The 24,844-nt window shown below is 35.0% G+C and overlaps 3 protein-coding genes across 8 annotated transcripts; all 3 read right to left on the reverse strand.

The window, feature by feature from the left end:
* Positions 1 to 574: 574 nt before the first annotated feature.
* Positions 575 to 4,652, reverse strand: LOC120072720 (probable ATP synthase 24 kDa subunit, mitochondrial). The gene is made up of 7 exons (XM_039025191.1): positions 4,466 to 4,652; positions 3,899 to 3,992; positions 3,491 to 3,635; positions 2,503 to 2,613; positions 1,782 to 1,928; positions 1,163 to 1,285; positions 575 to 904 (listed from the first exon to the last, which is right to left on the reverse strand). Exons 1-7 carry the CDS (start codon positions 4,502 to 4,504, stop codon positions 841 to 843), a joined length of 723 nt encoding a protein of 240 aa, XP_038881119.1. The 5' UTR covers positions 4,505 to 4,652; the 3' UTR covers positions 575 to 840.
* A 2,189-nt stretch (positions 4,653 to 6,841) lies between these two features.
* Positions 6,842 to 9,813, reverse strand: LOC120072529 (iron-sulfur assembly protein IscA, chloroplastic). The gene is made up of 3 exons (XM_039024910.1): positions 9,516 to 9,813; positions 8,402 to 8,620; positions 6,842 to 7,240 (listed from the first exon to the last, which is right to left on the reverse strand). Exons 1-3 carry the CDS (start codon positions 9,670 to 9,672, stop codon positions 7,098 to 7,100), a joined length of 519 nt encoding a protein of 172 aa, XP_038880838.1. The 5' UTR covers positions 9,673 to 9,813; the 3' UTR covers positions 6,842 to 7,097.
* Positions 9,814 to 12,538: 2,725 nt separating this feature from the next.
* LOC120072993 lies at positions 12,539 to 23,070 on the reverse strand. Of its 6 annotated transcripts, XR_005480655.1 has the most exons (5): positions 22,736 to 23,070; positions 22,570 to 22,635; positions 22,297 to 22,366; positions 21,631 to 21,711; positions 12,539 to 13,207 (listed from the first exon to the last, which is right to left on the reverse strand). XR_005480655.1 is itself a non-coding variant. In XM_039025544.1 (4 exons), exons 1-4 carry the CDS (start codon positions 22,856 to 22,858, stop codon positions 13,115 to 13,117), a joined length of 348 nt encoding a protein of 115 aa, XP_038881472.1. In that variant the 5' UTR covers positions 22,859 to 23,070; the 3' UTR covers positions 12,539 to 13,114. The 6 variants fall into 6 exon arrangements, 2 of the variants coding, with proteins under 2 accessions (XP_038881472.1, XP_038881473.1); XR_005480656.1 differs by lacking the exon at positions 21,631 to 21,711; XM_039025544.1 differs by lacking the exon at positions 21,631 to 21,711 and having other exon boundaries at positions 22,297 to 22,362.
* Positions 23,071 to 24,844: the final 1,774 nt, after the last annotated feature.

Genomic DNA, 24,844 nt, shown 5'->3' on the forward strand with positions numbered 1-24,844 from the left:
AAAATACGAATTCACAGCTAATAACATTGTTTGAAAACGTATTCATATGTATGACAATAGTTTTTATAATTTAACAAATTCCACCAAATTTAAGATTCAAGACTATTAAACGGATAGACTAATATTGAACCTTTTGTAAACAAATATTTAGTGTCTAAATATTAAAACATTAACCAAAAATATTGTTGAATAGTCGGAGGACTCTTCTGATCAAACAATCAATTGTTAGAAAAGTTGTTTCTTTTTATTATTTATTTTTTTAAAATTCCAAGATTTTTTCTTACTTTGTACATAACATAGGGTGAAGATTTTGGGTTTTGTACCGTATGAAAGCAGCCTAACATAAAAGTTTCGCCTATATGTATAAGTTTCTAATGGAAGAGATCCTCAACCTTAAATATTAGAATTTTATCCAGTGCAATAACTATTCACCTTCTAATGAAAGCGATCCTCAACCGTAGGACCTAAAAATTTATGATAATACGTTAAAAGTTAAAACACTCGCTCCATGAAATTAACCAGAGCAAATAGGCTTAAACCAAGCACTGGAAAAAAATGGGAAAACATCAGCAAATGATCGAATGAAAATTTCTTGACAATATCTATCCAGTTATCACCTGGTAATGTAACATAGTAGGATGAAGAATTACAAAAAGAAAAATAAAATAAAATAAAACAAAAGGTTGGGAACACACGTCAGCCAAATGATGCACTCCCAATATCAGAGGTGCTTTTCTTATTAAAGCTAAAGAGATGGATCCCGGTGTTCATAAACAGCCGAATCAGTTCTGTTGACAGATTTTTCTCAACCAGAAAATAAATCAAAAAAGCTTTGAAAATCTACAGGAAGTTTCTCACGTCTAATGACTTCGTATCCACCATTTCCTCATCTTTAAACTCCTCACTGAAAACAAAGAGGGGAAATAAGCGAAGTTTCAAAAGGAATTGATAAAAGCCATCAGACCTACGGTAAATTTTATCATATACAAGCCAGGTTATACTTTTTGCGAACAAAACTCTTTCAACCTTTATCTATAAATCTATCTGGCCGGCATTCAAACTAATGAAGATGTTGCAGTGCAAGAATATAGATGACTCTAACTTAGACTATCAAATACCGATTAAGGCAATTCTTTTTGCAGTATAATAATCAACTACATACCGCTTCTTTTGAGTTTCCATTGCCTCGAGAGCATCTTTCTTCAGCTCTTCCAATTGTGCCTTGGAAATTTTAAGTTCCAACTGCTCCTCGTACTTGGGCAGATCTTCCCTCCGAATCCCAAGCCTGATAGGTAAAAGAAAATTAAACAAAGTACTTGAAATACTGTATATATCCCAAAGAAAGATTGTTCGACTGTATATATCCCAAAGAAAGACTGTTCAACTGTATGCATGTAGGAGATACCAACCATCCTGAGCCTCCGTTGGAAATGTAGATTGGTAAAAGCTAGTGTCTAAGTGAAATTAGAAACGAAATCTAATAGGAATCTTTTGCTTCACTTCTATGCAACCAGCTCCGATACCAAATAGACATGCAAGCATGCAACTAATAAAAAAGAACATCATTCTTCACTGTTACTTTTGAAATAGAAGCCTGATGAACAACACATCATTTATCCAAAACGGGAGTGTGGAAGCTTCTATTTCCCCAAGACTTATTGTTCTTGACGGCAATCTTAGAAGTATATTATCCATGGCAACATAACCGTCTGTAAATAAACCACTGAACTTTTTGGAAAGGAGCCAAAATAAACGGAAAATATAAGAAGTTAGAATCATACTTTTGATTGATTTTGTCAAACTCAGCCATAAGAATAGACATTCCTTTCTTATCATTCCTCATAAGAGGTTTCTTCAATTCTTTCTCAACCTTTTCCAGAGCATCAAACATCATGGCTTCTGCACCAAGATCATCACTGAGACCTCTCCTGAAAGAGTACATGGGAATTAGATCAAGAGACGAAACGTACAGTATAACAACGAACTCGTGCACTTGGCAATAGACATCAGATCAATGCCACAGGTTTCAGGCATAAGAATGAATGCATGAGCAATGAATACCCCCAAAATGTAATTCCCTACAATTTGGAATGAACAAATCCATAACAGAGCCATACAACAAACTTTTGTTGGTTAGAGAACATCTGAGACCAGACTAATGGAGGCCAAAGGCCAAAAAGTCTGTACAAGTTGACATGAGAATTGAAAAAGACCGGAAAAAAATAAAAATAAAAAGAAGAACCAAGGGCTAAGCCATTTTAGCTTTTATACATGTACATGAACTGGAGACTTATAGATTTTTTGTTCAATTTCGGTGGATTATTTATTTGTTTAAGCCTATATTGATCGATACTGGTCAAAGTTTCTAAGTCTTGTCAATTTTGGAACCCTTGAAAATCAAATATTCATGATACCGCAACCGTTAATATGCCAAGGAGAGAAATGTTGACAATGCATTGCTCAGGTAGACAAGGAATCCAAGTTCATGGAAGAGGAACATACTTAATCCGGATATCCTTCAATGCCAGCAAGTATGATCTGGCATCTGGGATGTCCTGGGTTTTTGTCTGAATGGTGTATTTGATTCGCTGTGATTCAGAGAATAAATCTGCCCTGCAAGGAAGAAAAAAGAGAGTTAAGATTGTAACTCACACAGAATTCACATGCACATATTTTAGTGATAGCATGTTCTAATATATACACATGGTCCTATGTTATGTGATAAAAGCTTATATCTTAGTGACAACCTACAAATGTGTCTTTGAGTTCTAACTTATATTTTTAATGAGGAAAGATGAAAGATAAAAGGATGCCTCAAAAAATGAAGCATGGAACACAATAATAAAATAAGAGTCCTATATGTATCGTTCTCGAAAGCCATTTTCCTAGAAAATGGTATATTGTACACAGAACAAAAATGACATTAGTGTTTCCTCATTTAATAGTTGAAGCCATGAAATACTTGTTTCTTATTATTGATTAATTTTATCCATTTCCAGTTTATTGGCCCCAAATGAAAAGCCAAATTGTGAGTCCCAGAAGAATATTTATGATTATAATACAATACCATCACTCTCCAGCAATGCTCCTTGAATTCACCTAGAACAAAATTGTTCCAAACAAATTGCACAGAATGCAGAGAGTGAATTTCATTAAGCAAAGTGTATAGAAAGGAAAAGGACCTTCAAAAGAAGTAACTAAAAACAGGAAAGGCCAAACAATAATATGTAAGTGGTGAATGATATCTATATACAATTTAAGATGCACAAAATTCAACAGCCCATAGTCCTCATCCTTCATTAGAATATTATTTTTGAGCTAGTCAGTATAAACGAGGCAGGGGTATTTGATTAATATACTCGGATGATAAAATGACCCAGCTACCTCTCTGCACCAGTTAACACAGAGAATGATAAGATTCAACAGTCAACTCATAAGTAGCCACAGAGGATTTAACTAGAAAATGTGGTAATCATGAAAAAACACTCACTTCTCTCTTGCCATTTTCATGACCTTAGCATATTGAGCTACAGCAGCAGGGTCATCTGGATCAATTGTGATCTTCTCTTTTCGGAAAACATCCAAAGCTGTCTCAAACTTCTTTTTCACTTCCAAAAATATGTTCTTCAGCATTTCTTTGGCACCCACAGAAAAAGAAATAGACATTAACAATTAAATGACAAGAAATTCAAGAACAATTTGCACATAGAGAAGTTAATACACCACTCATGTAGCTTCATTGCCCGTATATATATATATATATATCCGTGATTCAATTCTCTACATAATTTATGCATAATTCCTTAAAGACATAACTACAACTGTTTGATAGACATAAACCAAACTTCATAGATATATCTCTCCCTCTTTCTCACAAATTGAGCGTATTTTGCCTCACCATCTCCCTTCAGAGCAGGCCGAGCAGCCTCTTTTGCAAAGTGACGAACAGGAATAGCATGCCCCTGGTGTAAAATACTTTGACTGCCAAGCACCTGTAACAACGAAGGGGTACAAAAAGAAACCCGACATTAAGCAGCTGATTCAATGATCATTACGCCTCTAAACAAACATTTTCCCACTATGCACAGACAACCATTCCCAAACAATGCATCTAACATTTAAAATCTTTAACAAAGCCCCATTAATATTAGAAATATCCACAGCAACCTACATACTTTACATCATCATCCAAAGAAACCCTAAAATCCCAGATCCCGAAACCATCAAAAAACAGCAAATTACAAAAGGCAAGAATAGGGAGAAATTGACAAAGGTTTCACCATTATCAGGATCCATAAGAGTATTGGGCAAAAACAAGCTCCAGTTCCGTATAGAAAACGGAAGAACAAAAATCAAAACAGCGACACAAAACGATATTCACATGACTCATAAATATGAAACATGAACAATCAGATAAGTGAAAATTAGGGTAACCTGAACCGATCCAGGGCGGAAAAGGGCAAACCTGCTTGGATTTGGACAAGAGACGAGAAGAGAAAGCCATGATGGGGAGCTCAGATTGCGCCTTTCTTCGGATGCTTCGATGAATGGTTCGAGGATTAGAAGTCAGATTATATGAGGGAGCCCTGGTTTGAGGTTTGAGGAAGAGACCGTCTATGCGAAGCGGAGGGGAGCTCTGCTAGAAATGTTTCGGTGGAACCTGCTCCTCATTACTCGCTCTACTTCTAAATCACCACCGTTAGATTGTTTTAACACTCCTTTTCTAAATGGATGGATCTGATCTACTGAATGGACAACCAGGGCAATCAACCCCTTTTTTTACTCTCTTTTTCCACCCCCCTTTTTTCTGTTTATTTATACAAAATGTTAGAATAAGTTTTATTTTCACTTCTGAAATTAAAATTTGTTTAAATAAAGCACATAATGTTAATAAGTTAACAATGAACTACGTCTTTATATAGTTGTAAATAATATTAACATCTCGTTGAGTTCTTAAAATTTTGGTAAAAAATTAGAAATGTTATACTTTTTTATACTCTTATTCTACATATTATTAGATAAATATAGAATTCCATCTCATATTTTTTTTTTTTTTTTGTAAAACTAATGATTTAGATCAACATCTACTAATGAATCAGAGTTGTAGAGTAAGATTTTTATTGAAAAATGTAGAATATTAGAAATAATATTAGATTATCACAAGAATTGGGAATCATTATTTTCTTGATTGCCTTCTAACTTTTTCAATCAATTCCAATGTTATATTTTTTTTGTTCAACGAATTTTGGGTAGAATCTTAATCTTTAATCTCAAGAAAAGGGCTATGGGCCAATTAGCTTGCTCAAGCCAGATTATCACGCCAATTTTCATGATTGATTTTAACGAAAAATATGTTATTTCTAAAACAGTTTCAAAGTTTAAGGGTATTTGGAATAAAATTTAGAAAAAATAAAAGTCTTTTTGTAGTCGAAAATAATTGAAATGTCTATCCAAAATTTAGGACTACTTCATATAATTTCAATTTTTTTTTCATTTTTTCTTATTATTCTTTGAATATCAGTTTTTAAAATTTATGAGACGATCTTTATTTAATTAAGGTATAAGCTATTGACAAATTCTCTTTACACATTATTGAACTAAAAAAGACATTCATATATTTGTTTTATATGAAGAGTGTTGAAAGTTTAAAAATATAACATTACTAATAGTTTTAAGGACTAAAATATAAATTAAAACAAAAATATATAGTAATTTTATTTATTACTTAGCTTATAGTGCCTAAGATTAAACTTACAATACAATGCAAATTGTTTGTTATAATAGTCATGCCAATCAAATGCAAATATCAGTGAATTATGACAAGAAGAATAGTGAATATTGAGTTTAGGATTCTTACTTCAATAAAAATGTCATTAATGTAATTAAAAAAATTGTATCTTTTCCATGAGAATCAACATTCTATCATAGTAAATTAAACATTATCCAATTCAATAAACCAAAGAACTCAAATTTACAAGATAATACATCAAATTTACTAAGATAAAAAATCTGTAAATAAAAAAATTAAAACCCTGTTTAGATAACCATTTTACTTTTTGTTTTTTGTTTTTGAAAATTAAGTCTATTTCTTCCGTATTTTTTTAATAATGATTTACATTTTCTTTATAGTTGAATTCTTAGTCAAATTCAAAAAACAAAAACAAGTTTTTAAAAACTACTTTTTTTAATTTTCAAAATTTAACTTGGTTTTTTAAACCATAGGTAGAAAGTAGATAACAAAAGAAGAAATTTTGAGATTGGCTTTAGGTCTTGTATCAAAATGCTACCACGGGTTTGGGAGAAAATCGCATATGATGATCCAAAAAGCTTTGCATAGCTGAGCCTGGTTTCAGAACTATGAAAAGAATTATAGTTACAACACTAGCAGCAGAAAATCCTACTTTCTACACCATTCATTTCTCTGTTTATTATATATTTATAAGTTTAAATTATAAAAAATACTCTTAAATTTTGTCATTTATTAAAAAATTATTTATACTATTTCAAAAATTACAATAATACTTGACTTTAACCTTCCATAAAGGTTTTAAAGCTATCTATAGAGTAGAAATTCTTTATAACATTGGCAGCAAATTACTGTGACAATGACGCGAAACAAGATGATCATCACTAGAATGTTTGTCTCGATTATGTATCAAGAACAACATTTAAACACGTCGACTTTTTGTCCAACACTCCAATGGTTTCTTCTTTAAGTACAATTTTTAAATGTTTATGAAAATTCAAGAATAATATTATAACTTTTGAAGACTATGGATATTTTTTAAACATTAAAAAAAGTTCTAAAGTATACATATATATATATATAATTTAGCCTATATTTAATAAATACATGAATTCTATAATATTTTATCCAACAAATACAGAATCTGTAAGAAAGTAAACAGGAAGAGCTAAAAGCCTAATTCTTTTTTCCAGAAGGGCTAAAGCAGAAATATCACGAACAAAGGGCTTGTAATAGAAGGTATGCTAGGATCAATTGTCAAGCAAACTAAGAGTTTTTACACATTCTAAGTTTTCTTTAACCTGAAACTATCCAGTTTCTATTGAATCATTCATATATACAGATGACGATCCTACACTTCTGCAGCAAATGATTTCCCACAACCACAAGTTTGTGTAGCATTTGGGTTCTTGAAAGAGAAGCCCCCACCAATAAGTGCGTCGCTGTAGTCCAATTGCATTCCAAACAAGAAAAGTAGGCTCTTGGGATCACATACTACAAAACAAGAAGAGTGGGAAGTTTGTATCAAAAGTTCAAGCTAAAAGTGAAATCAAATTCGTCTCCGAGGCTACAACTTGAAAGGCCATAGAGGAAAAATGACAAAACGATACTTTCTTAGTTCACTAGATGATGCTTACTTTTCTTAATCAACAGAGTAGAGAGCAGTTACCAATGATTTTTTTTTTCTTCTTTTAAAGTACAATGAACGTGAAAATTCAAACCAAATACTTCTAGGTTACTAACACATTCTATATAACAATTAAACTAGGCTCATTTTGGCAATTTTCGAGGAATTGAAATAACATACAAGTTTATGTTGAACAGTATACATTAAAGACAAGTATATTTGACATAAGTAGTTGCGCAACCTGCTTATCACTTGGCATAAGAAATTGCTCGTATCTAATAATTCAAGTCATTGAGATTTGAGTCTCCAAGAGAAGTGATGGATTATGAACTCTGGAGTAAAATTATTTGGGTAGAGTCCTTCAAATTTAAGGCATGTGGTTCATGTAATTTTCATCCAAGAAACATTGAAAACTTGCCCTCTACCATTGCAAGGGAAAGAACGTATCCAAAAGTATGCAAACTAAGTATGCAAACTAGATTTAGTGCCCGTTTGGATTGACTTGAGGAAAAAGAGTTTTTCAAAAAACATACTTTATTTAAACACTTTTGATAAACACCGATTAAAATTCACTTGAAAAACTATTTTGAGTGGCTGCCAAACACTCTAATTTCTTCCAAAATGACTTATTTTTTAAATTAAACATTTGAAAATGTATTCTAACACACCCTTAGACACTTCACTGTTTTCTTTTTGAACTAAGAGAGATTATGAACTATAGAGTAAAATTATTCTTGTAGAGTATGTACAAAGAGTAAGCTTCTTTTATCCTAAGAAAAATTGAGAACTTGCCCTCTACCATTCCACACTACCAATCCAAAAATATGCAAAACTAGACTTAGATATTCCACTGTTTTGGAGCTCATTGACAAATTACCCCCCACCCACGCAAAAGTGTGTGTATAAATAAAGCAAATGATCATCTACAAGTATAATGCATTCAGAAAGGATTTCTTCAAACATTTGCACTATTACTAAAAACCTCACTAGAAATTCATAGTGAAAAAAGCAAAAACTGTAACTCTTACCTATCACAAAACCATTATATTCTATAATTGAGTCATCAGGTCTAGCATTTGCCCTGTTCTCAAACTCCATAGTGTAGGACATACCAGAGCATCCACCCTGTCTGACACCAATTCTTAAGCATAAATCTTCATTACGTTCAGATCTCATTTTATTCAAGTGTTTCAATGCATTATCGGTTAATGAGATAGCCGGTGCTATACCCTCGGTTGCTGGCGCAGCTGTTTAATCACAATTTACATATTAAAAACATAAGATGAAAAGGCAAACTTTGATAATAAAACATGATATACTCATCATATTTCATATGCAAAAACTGAAATACAAGATTCAGTAGGTTTTATATTTCGTTCTGCCGTAGGCCGCAAAGGGAGAGTGTCATAAAACAAATAATATTACACCTGAATATGTCTAAGGGCATGTCTGGAGTTATTTTTTTGAAAGAGTTAAAATCATTTTTTCATGTTCAAAATCACTTAATACATGCTTTTGAATCAAAATTTGGTGATATGAAAATAACATTTAAAAATGAAAAACTAAATTGATTTTTAATGTAAAAGATATATTTTGGAGTGATTTTGATTATGACAAAAATGATTTCAACAATTTCAAAGTCACTCCCAAACACACATAAAAAGAATGAATTATCAATGCTATCGAACACGAGAAATAATGGTCATCTTTTCCCCCACATGAAGATCAGTCCATCCTAATCATTTGAGCATTAGTACAAAAGAAAGATGCAAACTCATGGTTTGTATATCACCAAACTCACAAACAACTCATTAGTTCAAGTTTGCGGGGAAATTTATTTTCCATGTCACTCAACAAGAAAACCCCCAAAATTCTGCTACTTAATTTCAATAAGAGACTTCCACCAGCTAACAATTTCGATTCCAAGCAAACACTAAATCGATCCTACGTTAAATAATTAGAAAAATAACTCGAACCCTGACGTTCTTCACAAATTCACAGTTCCAATCCAATCCAAAGGGGAAAAAAGTCCTGGTTAATTTCACGCAAACAATACGACGATGAACTACGGTGATATAGTCAAGTATAATAACCAAAGAGAAAGGAGGAATACAGAAGGAAAAATAAAAAAAGAGAGCGTACCTGGGACTGAAACCGATCGAATCGATAAGGATTTCCTCCGGCTGAATTTCGTAGGAGAATATCGAAAGGAAATTGAACTTTGAGGTGCAGAACTTTGAGGAAGGGCTCGCAGGTGAAGGATAGGGGTGCATTTCATGGTAATCGAAGAGAACGCCATCGGAGAAATCCGGTTATGCTGCCGCGATTAGTCCGGCGAACGGTGAACGGCGACCGGTGAATATGCGAACCTCGTCTTTGACCAGTCGGTAGTGTTTGTGAATTGGGATCGTGCGGTCAAGATATATTATTTGCGTTGAGATCGAGTGATTCAGATATTTTATTCATCCTTTTTTTTTGTTTTTTTTGTATTTTTCTTTTCTCCTCTCCAAAACATGTTTATTATGAGGTGTAGAATTCTTTTAGTTTTTTGTTCTTTATTTCTTTTAGAAGACTCGTTTCTTCCAAAGGGGGAAAAAGCTCCATATTCAAAACAATACGTGAGTTTAGTAACTGAAATGGGGAGTACTTTTAAGTGTATAGCAATCTTTGTAAAAGAAGGGTAAATATATCAAAATTTATTAATGGTAGACTCTATTGCTATATACTTTTATTGGTGATATGGTCTATCAGTATTACTTATAAATTTTAGAAGTTGGATCTAAATCTTGTTATATTTGTAAATTCTTTTCGATTGTACTATATCTGTAAATATTTTGGGTCTCATATATATTTACAACTGTCCCAAGTTAAAATGTAATGACCCAACTTTTCATTATACCCCTAGGTCACTACTATATGCATGCATAGACTTGACAATAAATTTCTCGAAGAAAAATTTAATAAAATAAATAAAACTTCTAGTTCATTAAATAAAGCTCAAATAATAAAAATTTAGAAAATTTAGAATAAATAACAAATTAACAAATTAACCAATGGATAAATGAAATAATCATGAATTTTAAAATGCTAGACTCCTAAATCAGACCCTATCAAAAGAGACTTAAGTGTGGAAGCGATGACATATCTGAAGGAACTTTATGAGGAGAGACCCTAGAGCAGAAGCAAGATCGTCCCAAATCCATTGTTCATTGAATGCAAGTTTTACTGTAAATCAAGAACAAGATATGCATTTACATAAATTATAGCATGCATTAATAAAGAAAAACTTAAGGTTTTAGAAACTCTTACCTTTGAAGACTATTCTTCAAAAATCTCTTGAACAAGTCACGAACGAATCTCTTTCTCCAAAAGGGACACCATCAAATGGAGTCTCTTGTGTTCTCCTTAGGGATTGAGAATGGCAGGAGGTATGGACTCTGCCTTAGGGTTTTGGAAAAGGAAGGAGATGGAGAGGAGCAGAGGGAGGAGAAGAAGTTTTCTTCTCTTTTAGTTTTTTCTAGAGAGAACTATTCTCTTAGTGTTTCATGGAGGAAGATGAATTAGCACCATCATTTTTCTCTGACCCCTCTAATCACGTATTTGGTTGAGATAAATTAGGGGAGGGAGTTAATTAATATTAATATAATATAATAATAGTAATAATAATTATATATATATAATAACAACCTTATTATATGTATATAAACTATATCAAATACATACTATATCAAATACAATATAACCTATAAATGTATTTTCTCTTAACCATACATAACATTTAATATAAATCACATTTATAATAAACTCACTTATATGATCTCATTCATATAATTGATATTTGGATCATATCCAAATATTTAATTCTTCTCAAGTTATTTATGGTATTTAATATAAATCACATCCATATTTAATTTAATTACATGAATCTCATTCATATAATTAGTATTTGAATCATATTCAAATTCTTCTCATATTACCTTATATTATAATGTATCAAATACATTATATTAATTATATCGCATATATAATTAATTTAATCAATTATATCATATATAATTAATTCCCTCAATTAATTTGAACACTTCAAATTAATCCAAAATAATTCTCAATTAAATCCCTGTTGAGCTACAGAGGGGACCTTATGGACCCGTAGATTGAAGCTCCAACGGTACTTAGATAATTAATTAAACTCTTTAATTAAATTACCCAACATCCGTCAACTACAAGTCATTTCACTAAAGATCGACAACTGCACTCTTCGCACTACAGATAAATTTTTGTATCCATTGGATATAACAAATCAACAATACGATGATCCTTCACAAATTGTTCGTAAACACAGTTGGGCCAAAATTACCGTTTTGTCCTTGTAGTTACATCTAACTCCTTAAGTACCACTGATTCTTCTAATGAACATAATTATAGTCCAACTATGACCAAGTTCCTCTTGGGCTAGGAAAGGGTGTGACCACTATGTTGTTCAAGCTCCAGAATTAGCTCTTAAGTGAGCAATTTATCTACTTGCCTTTGCATTGGACAAAGAGTGAGTTCCGTCTCGTGTAGTTGTGTTTTCAGCTCCCCAATTAAACGAATCCTCAAAATGGTAAGCTTACTAAATTGACAATCTGGCCACTCTCACCCATACAAACCAAAGGTCTGCCTTCATGAACAGGAGTTCGAAACTCATTCAGGATTCAGGTCATGTCACCTATGGTCATCCTAGTGAAATGTAAGTCTCTATTATTAACGGTGTTATATAAAGAGACTAATCATTTCGTGGTTCACTTTAATACAAACTCTTTGTATATGATATCCCCACTCACATGTCTATATATGAATGATCAGGATCAGGTCATTTGTAGCACTTTACAACATTTGTAATACCTACAAGTGGATCATATCTGTAGTGTCACCAGGATAAGGTACCCAATCTTATCCATCTACTACAGACCGTTTAGGTTATTATTTAAACAATATCCACTTGTATGTCTCTGCATACTTGTTAAATTACATAAAATGACCTAGGATTTTAGTTTATTGGATTGAATATACCTATAAAATAACACTTATTTTATTAACAACAATATGTTTATACAAAGTTTACAAACTACGAGATTACAAAGGGATTTAGGACACCAATCCCAACAATATCCAAATGGCCAGGTCACAGATTCCTCCTGTCATTCGCCGGTCTATCCTTACTACCTGAAAAACATGAAAGGAAAAGGATGACTATATAGATATACTCAGTAAGCGACCCACTATTGGGCCCACTAAGTGAACTATTAGACTCTCTAGCAAGGCTAGGTGCACATTACACATCGTAGGCATAGGCATAGGCACATGCATAAGCATAAGGGGCAAATTCGAAGGCACGCTTTTGTAAGTAGTGACCCCGGAGGGCACAGTCACAAGCAGAAGTGGTGATCCCAAGGGAACAATGTAACATAGGCATAATGTCACACCCCCTCCTGGTTTACCCTCTAAAATCGGAAGAGGATATGATGGTAGTAGTTACCGACCTAGGTGCCAACATTTACTGCCTAACTTAAGTGAACCTGCTTAAACCTGAATATGCAACGACTTGGCAGAAAACACATCCATAAAATTAAGCAGTGCAAGTCTTAATTACAGATCCAAAACAAACATATGTCCAATGAAATAAGATGACCAAGATAAACATCTGTCCCAAAAGAAAATAAGTTTTACAAGTCCCCGACTCCTTTCTAAATGTGTGTACATCAAAACAAGTTTAACCTAAGCTTCTTCCTAAGGTCACCAAACTTTGGGTGGCAAGCTACAGTGGATTCAGTTGCGAGGGAACTAACCGCTACCTGGGAAAAAGGAAAACATTTGAAAACTGTCAGCTGGTTGCCCGATGAGTGACTCATAGAAATGCATTCTTCTCAAACCTTTCATATGCTTTAATGTAAAATAAATAACATGCTGAAAAATAATCTCAATCAACTTGCATAATATCATAAATTGATCATAGCATTATAACCAATCATGCTACTAAATCTTAGTTGAGAAAGAGCATTCATAGCTCAAGCTCCCAACGTCCATTCATGGCCGTGAGTCCCATACTTCGGTCCCTCGATAAAGACTGTAGCCAAAAGACCCATACTTTGGCCTCATAAAGAACTACCTACGTGCACGTGGAGTATACTAAGTACCGTTAACACCTTAGGTACTTCCTCCGATACCTTCTATACCTTTGGTATCCGGTATATTAGAAACATAATATCCATAGGAGTTTCAAGCATCATTATCAGTCAACATGCATAATTCACAATTAGTAACATGTAGTTGCATTACTTTTCATACATTCATAACATATGCTAGGATTAACAAAACTCATTTAAAACATAAGTATAAACTTTAGTTGCTTGGAAAACCCATGAACGTTAGCATGAAATTCATTTGAAATGCATGTCCCTTTTGTGAACATATTTGAAAATATTTAGTCACTCACAAATCCTTGGCTTTGTTCTTCATAAGCTTTGTAGGCCTCCCCAATAGACGTAGCTCTTACATATACAAGAATAAGAATTTAGTTGCTACTTGGCCTCCCTTTTGAGACTACTCTTTTAACTAAGCTCATACTTGGCACGAGGATGCCTAATCGTCCAACATTTTCCATATTCAACTTTTAACGTAAATAACTTGAAAACTAGAACCCATTTTAAGGAAGTTCCTTCTCTAAAAATGTTCATAATTTCTTTACCAATGTTACCTCAAAGGTTCATCATGAAACTCCTTGTGGTTTAACCTGGACCCTCAGATTTTTCTCAACAGCCCTAATCGCAACTCCCTGATCGAGTAAAGATTCTAGAGTTAAATTTCCAAAATATATAACTCGAACTATTGACCTTTTCTTTCTAAGGTTCCTTCTAAAAACTTACTTGAAATGGTGTCTACAAGAATACCTTTAAGTCTCGGCTTGAAAATCCAAGTGGTTTAGTATAAATCAATGTTTCTTTGTCGAGTGCCCGTAAATGCCCAAAAATGAACCTTCGACTTCTCCTTCCTTCTTCGGCCATCTTTGCGAGGAGAACTCCCTTTTAAAGGCTTGATTTTAGAAACTAAACTCAAAGAGCTTTCCAATGGTACCAAGTTCGCCTGGTTTGCTCGAGTAAAACGTTCAAAACGAGCCCTTGAAGTTCTCATTCTTTTTAAACTACTGTCCAACCCTTTACCTGAAATCTCCTTAAGCCACCTCACCACTAATGGAGATCAAAGGCCGAGATTAAGCCATCTATCCAGGTAACTAAAAGAGAAGTCTAAAACTGAGCATTTAAATCTGAGCGTTTCGAGTAACTCGATCCTCGCTGGAAAAACTCGATGGAGAGAGGTCCTTACTCGATGGAAATTTCCAGGACTCTCTGTTAAATACTCGATGGGAGGACTCACTACTCGATGGGAAAACTGATGGAAAAGTAGGCATGTGCAGCGGAATAGAGGATAAATTTTACTCTAATTGCATAAATTAAACATACAACCCTAAATTAGTTAATTAAGGTTTTTTTAGAAACATTACCTTTGAAGCTTTCGAAACTCGTCTATCTTCGCTCGAACACAAACTGGACAACCACTAGAGCTGATCTACTATCCTCTGGACTCAGAACCGAGTTGTGGAATCCGATGGATGAAGAACCTGAGAGAGAGAAAGAGATGGAAATAGTAGAATGAATTTTGGGTTGGGTTCAGGTTTTTTCAGCCTAATTTTTAAAAACTAATTTTTGCAAAATGTCCAAAAGTTTTTCATCCAAATTGAAAAGCCCATATTTATACAAAAGGGCCATGCAAAATTGCATGAAATAAACTCCTAAAAACCCAACAACTAGAATCCACTATCTAAGTGGGCTTAATGTCTCCACTATAAGCCAACACCTAGCCCACTATTTTGTTAGTGGAATTATCCAACAAAAGTTTGGATTTTTCCACTAACTTTAGTCAAAGGGCAAAATAGTCATTTTGTCAAAGTCAAACTTAGACAAAAAGTTCCGACATTTTGACTTTTTATGAATTTTTTCCGTGTTTTAGAACTAATTTTGACCTCCCGAGCATGAATCCGCATTCATTTTCTCGAAATTCAAATCACATTTGAATATAAGATCGGTCAAAGTTTGACTTTTCAAAGTCAAAAGTCAACTCTTTGACTTTTTACATCTTTGATTGTTTCCATTATTTCCGAGCTTTCGAATATGAACGTATTCATATTCTTGATATTTAAATCACATTTAAATATTAAAGTTGTATCTCTAAACTAAAAAAACCGACCACTATATCACATATACTTGTCAGTTTCTCTCTCTTCACCTAATTCGAACAATTCGAATTATTCTATCGAGCTAGTAGAGGAACTTAATGGACCTATAGATCATGGGCTCCAACGATCCAAGATTACCTGGCTAAACTCTTTAGATGGAGCTAATCAACATTCGTTAACTCGCGGGTCATTCCACTATAGTCCCATAATTGCACTCCCCTCACTATAGATATATTTGTGTCCATATGATATAACCATGATTAGTAAGCTAATCCTTCACAGATTGTTCATAATCTCGGCTGGGTCATAAAAATTGTTTTACCCCCGAGACTACATTTTATTCCTTAAGTTCCACTGATCCTCTAATGAACAATTGGTTTAAGGTCCAACCTATAAACCGAACTCCTCTCAGGCCAATGAGAAAGGTGGGGGCCCTTGTTCAAGACCTGGATTCAGTACTAAAGGGAACAACCTATCTACTATCCCTATAACGGGTAGGAGCGAATTCCGTCTTACACCCTATGTTCCTAGCTATCCATCCGATCTTACCCCTGAAATGGGAGGCTTATTGGGCCTGCGATAATGAGCTACCCTCACCTATGCAGATCTAAGGATAATTCCGAGTGAACAGGAGTTCATAGTTAGCTCAGGATTAAGATTAACTTACCTAGGTCATCAATTAACGAAATAGTCAATTTTATACATTAAACAACATTTAGAATGTAAAAAGTGACTATTTCATGGTCAGTCTTATGTAAACTCTTTACATAGGATGCCCCTATTTTCATGTCTCCACATGAACGATTTATGATCACATTGTTTGTACTAACTACAAAATGGGCTGCATCCATAGTGTCTCTAGAATAAGGCACCCAACCTTATTCATATACTATAAACCATTTTGGCTATATATTTGAACTTAATCCACATTTATATCACTATATAAAGTTTAAACTTAAACTTAATAACCTCGGAACCTTTGGTTATTTGATTCATGAATATAGAATTTAAATTTACTAAAGATTTTCAATAACAACTTTATTGAACAAGAATGTGATATTACAAACTACGAGTTTTAGGACATAAAATCCAACAAAAACTTGACACTGGGAGCTTGCTCGACGTAGCTCCCCACTCGATGCTCGAACTCAACACTCGATCTTTCCTCGCTTACCCTTGACGCTCGCCTCCTTCCTTGCTCACTTATACTCGACACTCGACAGCCTTTACTCGATGCTCGCTTGGTGGTCACTCGATGCTCAAACATCCTTCAGCACGATCATCATTTAGCCAAAGTTTCTCTTGTAAAGCCAGATTAATATGTACTGAGAGCTAAGTTTCCTTACTTAACCATTTTTCCTTCTTCAAACTCATTCTTTAGCTGGGGATGCACAAATCCAATCTAACTTAGATAACTCAACATTTTGCTTAACTTAAACCATAACATAATTAAAAAGGGAAAAGTAAGGTGTGGGTTTTACACATAAGGTGTGATTCTGAAGGCTCACGTCATGTGAAATGCATAGCCCGATAAGAAAGGCAACAATCACGGTCAATCCAACATAACCATAAGTATACATGCATAGTCTTAATTCATGCTTAAAAGATTTCAAAACAGTCTCTAAATCCATTCTTCAATCAAACATAGTAAACATTCACATAATATCATACTTCCTGTCACATAAACATGGTCTCCACAAACACACCCAACAGCCCATCGTGATAAGTCAAAGTAATTAAACCAATCAACACATAACCATGCTTTTAGTGCAATCACAAACTCAAATCAGCTTGGGTTCGGGGGCGAACCGATAGTAAATCACTTACCTCGAAATCTAGCACAAACAATTCGATATCCCCTTTTTGCTTCGAGGAAACTTGAGTCAACACGTCAACCTAAACCAAAATCAGTTTGAACTTTCAGGTTTAATTCCATACACAAAACCATCTTAAAATTCCTTAAATTATTTGTCCAATTCATAGTTTTGACCCCCAATTAATCCCAAATGTCAATCAATAAACCCAAATGTAATATTCAATTCCAAAGGTTAGAAACCTAAATTCCAGCAACCATCAATGTTTCCAAAGAGACTTTCAAGGTCTTGATACTCACCAAAATCTTCCCGAAACAACCTCTAATCTGCTGAACAACGAGTCGATCTCTAAAACCCCAAATCTAACATCAATATATTTATGGTATATCAAACTTAGTCAAAGGTTCAATGGGCATTTAATATTTTTTCAAGAAAACACAGAAACATCAAGTCTGTCCTTCAACACCATGTGCCTAAGAAAGGACACCTTACGTAGCTAGAACTCACACTTTGAAATTTTTGCATATAGCTCATTCTCCCTCAGTGTTCCAAGGACTTTTCAAAAATGCTCCTCGTGCTTTGCCTCTGTCTTGAAATAGACCAAGATGTCATCAATGAAAACAATTACAAATATGTAAAGGAAATCCCTATGTTCATCAAGTCCATGAACACCGTTGGAGCAATGGTCAAACCAAACGACAATACAAGGAACTCGTAATGTCCGTATCTAGATTGAGACGCTGTCTTCGGGATATCACTGTCCCTTATCCTAAGTTGGTGGTAACCTGACCGTAGGTCAATCTTGGAGAATATAGTAGCTCCCTGTAACTGATCAAAAAGATCATCGATCCTGAGGAACGGATGCTTATTCTTGATGGTTACTTTATTCAACTCCCTGTAGTCTATGCATAAGCGTAACGATCCATCCTTTTTCTTTATGAACAACACTGGTGCACCCTAGGAGCATACACTAGGTCGTATGAATCCTTTAACAAACAGTTCTTGAAACTGAACCTTAAGTTCTTTCAATTCGGTTGAAGCCATTCTATACGGAGCTTTGGATATAAGAATAGTGCCTGGCTCCAACTCAATTGCAAAATCAATCCCCTTGGGTGGAGGCAAACATGGAAGTTCCTCTGAAAACACATCAGGGTATTCTTTCACAACTGGTTCTGAGGTTAAGGCAATCTCAGTCTCTTTGGTGTCGACTATGCTAGCCAAGATACTCCAGGTACCTTGGTTAAGCAACCTCTTGGCCTTCATCGCTGAAATCACCTTGTGCAAGACCACAGTTTCGTTCCTTTTGAACTTAAAACTAGTTTTCCTAGGAGGATTAAAAAAAATACCTCCTTACAAGAACAGTCTATGTTAGCATGATTGACAATCCATGCCCAAAATTACATCAAAATCACACATGTCCAATACAATTAAAGTTACATCAAGGGTGCAGTTCACTATTTCTAACTGACATGTTTTTATCTTTTCGCTTGCTATCATAATTTCTCCTAAAAGAGTAGACACCGATAAAACATAATTCAAAGGCTCTAAAGCTAGCATAGCATGCTTTACAAACAACGAAGAAATGAAAGAATGAGACGATCCAGAGTCAAATTAGGAGCATACCTCTATAGTTCCAGATTGTTCAGCCTCTCAATGGTTCATGGCGTAAACTCGACCATGTTGTTGATGTTGGCTTGAACTTCCCTGACATGAATTTGGGGGCTGACCCCTCACACTTCTAGAACCACTTCTAGGGCCTTGGTCGGCTGCATGCTCTACCTGCTTACACCTGAAGCAAGTCTCTGTACCAATCAGACAACGTCCCCAATGTCGCTTCCCACACGACTTGCACACAGGTTGTCCCTCCATAATTCCCCTAATTTAGTAGCTTGCTGCTTGATGTGCTCTAGCGAACTGTCTGTATTTTAAACCTTCTGCGGAGGCCCTAGTGCTTTCTGCTAAGCTTTTCTCTTCTAACCTATAATTCTAAAATCCAAGACAACCAACACCTTTGCAATTCTCTTCCTTTTTGGTTATATTTCATGAGAGGATGAGTGGGGGGAGTTATAACTCCATCCACACTACTTAGGAGTTATTCTGTATTTTATTAATTGTTGCTTGTCTTTGCGTTTTAAGTTGATTAATGAATGTTATTGCTTTCTTGGTTAAAAGATTTATTTGATTTAAATAAAAAAAAAGTTGTGTACAATCGAAGAGTTCCTTCACTAAAGGCTAAGAACTCTGAAGCTCTAAAGATGCAGGCTCCAAAGCTTTGAGGATTCAAAAGTTGAAGCTTTAAAGATCTGAAGAACACAACTCCCTCAAAGTGTTGAAAATCAGAAGACAAACTAAAGCTTACAAGTTACGACCCACTTATTTGGCATTTCGTCCACGAAATTCAGGAAACATCATCAAAAGAATAGTTGCGGATACTTGCTTCTCATCTGCTCTTCACTCTTCTTGGTGTTATATTCTCACCTGATGATGTTGTTTTTCAGGATCTGAACTCGGGGATGACGATTGGCACTGCCCGGCATGATAGAGGACTCTATTTCCTCACTGAAGAGTAAATAGGTCTAAAAAGAAAAATTCTTTGAATCAATCTCACTATATAAAAAAGATTCTAAAGAAATATAATTACTTTGAGTGTAAACCAGCCTGTACTCCTTATGACCCTAGTGTTATATTATTCAAGAACTTTGGTGACAATGTTGATCAAATTGAGTATGCGAGCATTATAGGGAGTATCAGATACCTTGGGTTCTGCCATTAAAGACTTTAGGAACTGTAGCCCTAAGGGATAGCCTACTCGCGTTGTTGCTTGAAACATCACTGCATAGGTGGTAGGCTTAAATGGTTGCACAATACCTCGTACCCCGTCTCGAAGTCCCTGAACAAATCTTTCAACTCTCTTCGCTTCAGTGGACACCAGGTCATGGGTGAAACAAGACAGTTTGTCAAACTCCTCCTCGTATTCTTCCATTATCATGATCCCCTGCTTCAGTTTCATAAACTCGGGCTTTTTTTTTTTTACCTCACGTGGGTTCTTTGAACTGGTCCCACGTTGCTTGACCCCTATTAGCTTCTATCATTCTTTCAGCTGAGCACTACCGGCCCTTGATATTATCGATGAGAAAAAGGCAGCACACTACAACTTTTGTTCTTTTGGGCACTTCATGTACTGAAAAATCCCTTCCACAGTGGACAACCACAACTCTGTTGTTGTGGGGTCATTTAAGGACTCGTTAAACATCGGAGAATCATACTTTAAGTCCCATAGATATCTGACCTCCAAGGAAAGGCCTGCCATTGCCTGATTTGATACTTTATTTGGGTTCTGAACTTGTTGTTTCGGGGCTGATGGGGGTGGCATCTGCTGTGACTGCAAGTGTTGAGCTATCTACTCGGCCACAATATCTCTTAACTACCCTACCACAACCTTCATGACGACACTCCCAATTGTTGCAGCCATGGCAGTGTCCTCCACCAAAATCTTTGAGGGTGACGGTCCTAGCGAGGGCAAGTTGAAATTTGAGATCCGCTTCTTGTTTTAACCCTTTGCCAAGTTGACCTAGAAGGGTCAAGAGGCAGTGGGTCCTACATCTCTGGGTTTTGCACCTCAGGGTTTTGCTCCCTAATAACATTCTTACCTCGACTGCCACTTCCTCTAGTTCGTGGTGCTATACCTGATAACCAACATTCTTACTACGCTTACAAGAAATACCGTCAACTATGACTATGATATAGGTAAAGTTTCATGCATAAATTTCTAGAGGACTTTCTTTTAAGAGACATACTTGACGATGACGAGAGATCTGTTTGTGGGCCATAAGAGACATTTCAGACTCACGATGTAAGTCAGTTTACAAAACCTAATACTTAGTCTCTGATACCAACTGTATCGACCAAACTTTCCATTATACCCTAGGTCACTACTATATGCATGCATAGGCTTGACAATAAATTTCTCGAAGAAAAATTTAATAAAATAAATAAAAATTTTATTTCATTAAATAAAGATTAATTAATAAATTTTTTGAAAACACCGTTCGGGGTACCCCTGACCAAAATTTAGAATAAATAACAATTTAACAAATTAACCAATGGACAAATGAAATAATCATGAATTTTAGAATGCTATACTCTTAAATCAGACCCTACTCAAAGAGACCTAAGTGTGGAAACGATGACATATCCAAATGGTCGGGTCATGGATCCCTCCTGTCATTCGTTGGTTTATCCTTACTTTTACCTGTAAAACATGAAAGAAAAAGGATGAGTATATAAATATACCCAGTAAGCGACCCATATTGGGCCCACTGAGTGAACTATTGGACCCCTTATCGGGGCTATGTGCACATTATGCATCGTAGGTATAAACATAGGTATAAGCATAAGGGGCGAACCCGAAGGAACGCTTTCCTAAGTAGTGACCTCGAAAGGCACAATCACAAGCATAAGTGGTGATCCCAAGGGAACACTGTAAAATAGGCATAAGGTGTGAACCCGAAGGCTCACGTCATGTGAAATGCGTAGCTCGATAAGAAAGCTAACAGCCACGGTCAATCCAACATAATGGTAAGCATACATGCATAGTCTCAATTCATGTTTAAAATATTTCAAAACAATTTCTAAATCCATTAATCAATCAAACGTAGCAAACATTCAAAGAATATCACACTTCCCGTCACATAAACATGGTCTCCACAAACACACCCAATAGCCCACCGTGATAAGTCATAACAATTAAAATAATCAACACATAATCATGCTTTCAGTGTAATCACAAACTCAAATCAGCTTGGGTTCGGGGGCAAACTGGTAGTAAATCACTTACCTTGAAATCTAGCACAATCAATTCAACCTCCCATTTTTTCTTCGAGGAAACTTGAGCCAGGCACATCTACCTGAACCAAAATTAGTTTGAACTTTCAGGTTTAATTCCATACATTCCTCAAATCATTTGCCCAATTCATATTTTGACCCTCAATTACTCCCAGATGTCAACCAATAAACCCAATTTATATAATATTCAATTCCAATGGTTAGAAACCTAAATTCTAGCAACCATCAATGTTACCAAAGAAACTTTCAAGGTCTTGATACTCACCAAACTCTTCCCGAAACAACCTCTAATTTGTTGGACAACGAGCCACCAGTCTCTAAAAGCCAAAATCTAACATCAATACATTGATGGTATGTAAAACTCAGTCAAAGGTTCAATGGGCATTTAATAACTTTTTTTTTAAAGAAAACCCAAAAACATCAAGCCTTACCACAAATGGAGTAGCGGTAGCAGACAACGCGGATAGACTAACGATGCACGACACAGATGAGGACGACCAGAGGTTGTACGGTTGGATCTGACGTAGATGGCTGGCGTGGAGTTGACGGTGCATAGACGCGAATGGCTGGTATGGAGTCGACGGCGCACGGACATGGACAACTAGTGTGGAGTCAACGGTACACGGATGTGGACGAGTGGCGTGGAGTTGATGGCACACGGATGTGGATGCCTAGGCTGAACAGCGGATCCTCACGCGACCAGGAGAAGAAGAGATTGGGGGGTTGGTTTTGGCTTCACGTTGGAGAAGGGAGGAAGAAAGGGGGGTTTTCGCGCTTTTTTTTTTGTTTAATGCATGCTTCCTACAACACTATTAAATACCTTTTTAAAACCAAAAACCCTAACTCCCAAAATAACTAAAAAAAGAAAAGAATATTTTTATTCTTTTCTTATCTCAACTTTCAAAACCTCTTAATCAAATTTCAAAATTTCATTCTCACTCATTTATCTCAAAAAAAGAAAAGAAAAAGGAAAAAGAAAACTCAATTCAATTATTAAATTCCACCTCAAAACCAAAACAAACCCTAAATAATTAAACAAAAATTACCTGAAGGTTTGGGGCGTTACATAAAATTTCGAAGGACTCATTTGATGACCATTGATTTTTTTTTTAAAATGTGTTGATTTTTCTCATAATTTTTAACCATAAATTTTAGATTTACTAAATGAATATTTAAATTATTAATTAAAATCCAAAACAAATACTAGGTTTTAGCGACTTATTTTTTCTTTAGAACTTTGGCTTGAATTTTGAAAATACCTATTAAAATTTATAATTTTAGTTTTCAAAGGAGTCCATATAACATAGAAATTAACAAATGGAGGTAGTATTTATAATTTTAGTTTTCAAAAAAGAAAAACAGATGGTTATAACCAAAGTTTCATTTGATAACAATTTCGCTTTTAGTTTTTTTTAAAAAAAATTTATGCCTATTTTCCCATAGTTTTCCTACTATGGTTTACACAATTTTTTAAAAGAGAAATGTTTTAATTCTTAGTCAATTTCTAAAAATAAAAATAAGTTTTTGCAAACTATTATTTTAAATTTTCAAAATTTGACTTGGTGTTTGAAAATATTTGTGGAAAGTGGACAACATAAGAAAGAAACTTATAGGTAGAAACAATGTTTATAAGTTTAATTTAAAAAAAAAAATCTTTTAAAAAAATGATTATCAAACATAGCTTAAATGACTCAATTTTATCCATCATCCTCCTTGTCGGCCTTTAAAAAATAGTTAAGACAGTGTTTAGGATAAAGAGTGGAGTAGTGCGGAGTAAGGAGTTATGAACTCAGGGGCCAAGGTGTAGAGAGTTAATAAGATACAAAATTAATGTTTTTTAATTGTGGGACCCACCAACTCCTTGGGCCAAATAAGAAATAGAGTTCACAACTTCTACTCCACAATTCCTACTTTAGAACTCTTCCGACTAACACACCTAAAAATTTTAACTCCATTCCATCTTGAAGGATGTAATTTACTATATTTCAAGAAAGGACTTTCAACATAAAAGGCCTTTAAGATAAGGGCTATATTATATTAATATGTTGAACATTTCATTTTTTTTTTACAAAAAGACCTATCAAACTTTGTTTTTCCACTAATGGCAGTACCTTTATAATTTAGGTCTTAACCCCACATACAATATATACATACACACACACACACACACACACATATATATATATTCTCTCTCCCATGCTTTACAACCATTACTTCCCTTTCCCTCTCTTTTCTCCTTCCGGCAGTGTGAATTGCAGGTGGGAGACAAATGGCATAGGGCAAGCAGATTCGACAATGAGAGACGATGGCCGTGGGGCGAATTGATGATGCAGCACGGGACGGGCATGAACAAAGTGGGACGAATCGACGACGTGGGGCGAATTGGCAGCGATAGAGTGAGCAGATTTAGTCGACGATATAGTTGAGCGAGCAAATTTGGTCAATGACGACGATATGAGTAGATCTGTCGATGGCGTGGCAGACCGAGCAGATGCGATCGACGGTGCGGAAGGGCAAGCATATATGTAAATATATATACC

This window comes from Benincasa hispida, chromosome 3 (genome assembly GCF_009727055.1).
Source record: "Benincasa hispida cultivar B227 chromosome 3, ASM972705v1, whole genome shotgun sequence".
In the NCBI taxonomy this organism is placed as follows: Eukaryota; Viridiplantae; Streptophyta; class Magnoliopsida; order Cucurbitales; family Cucurbitaceae; genus Benincasa; species Benincasa hispida.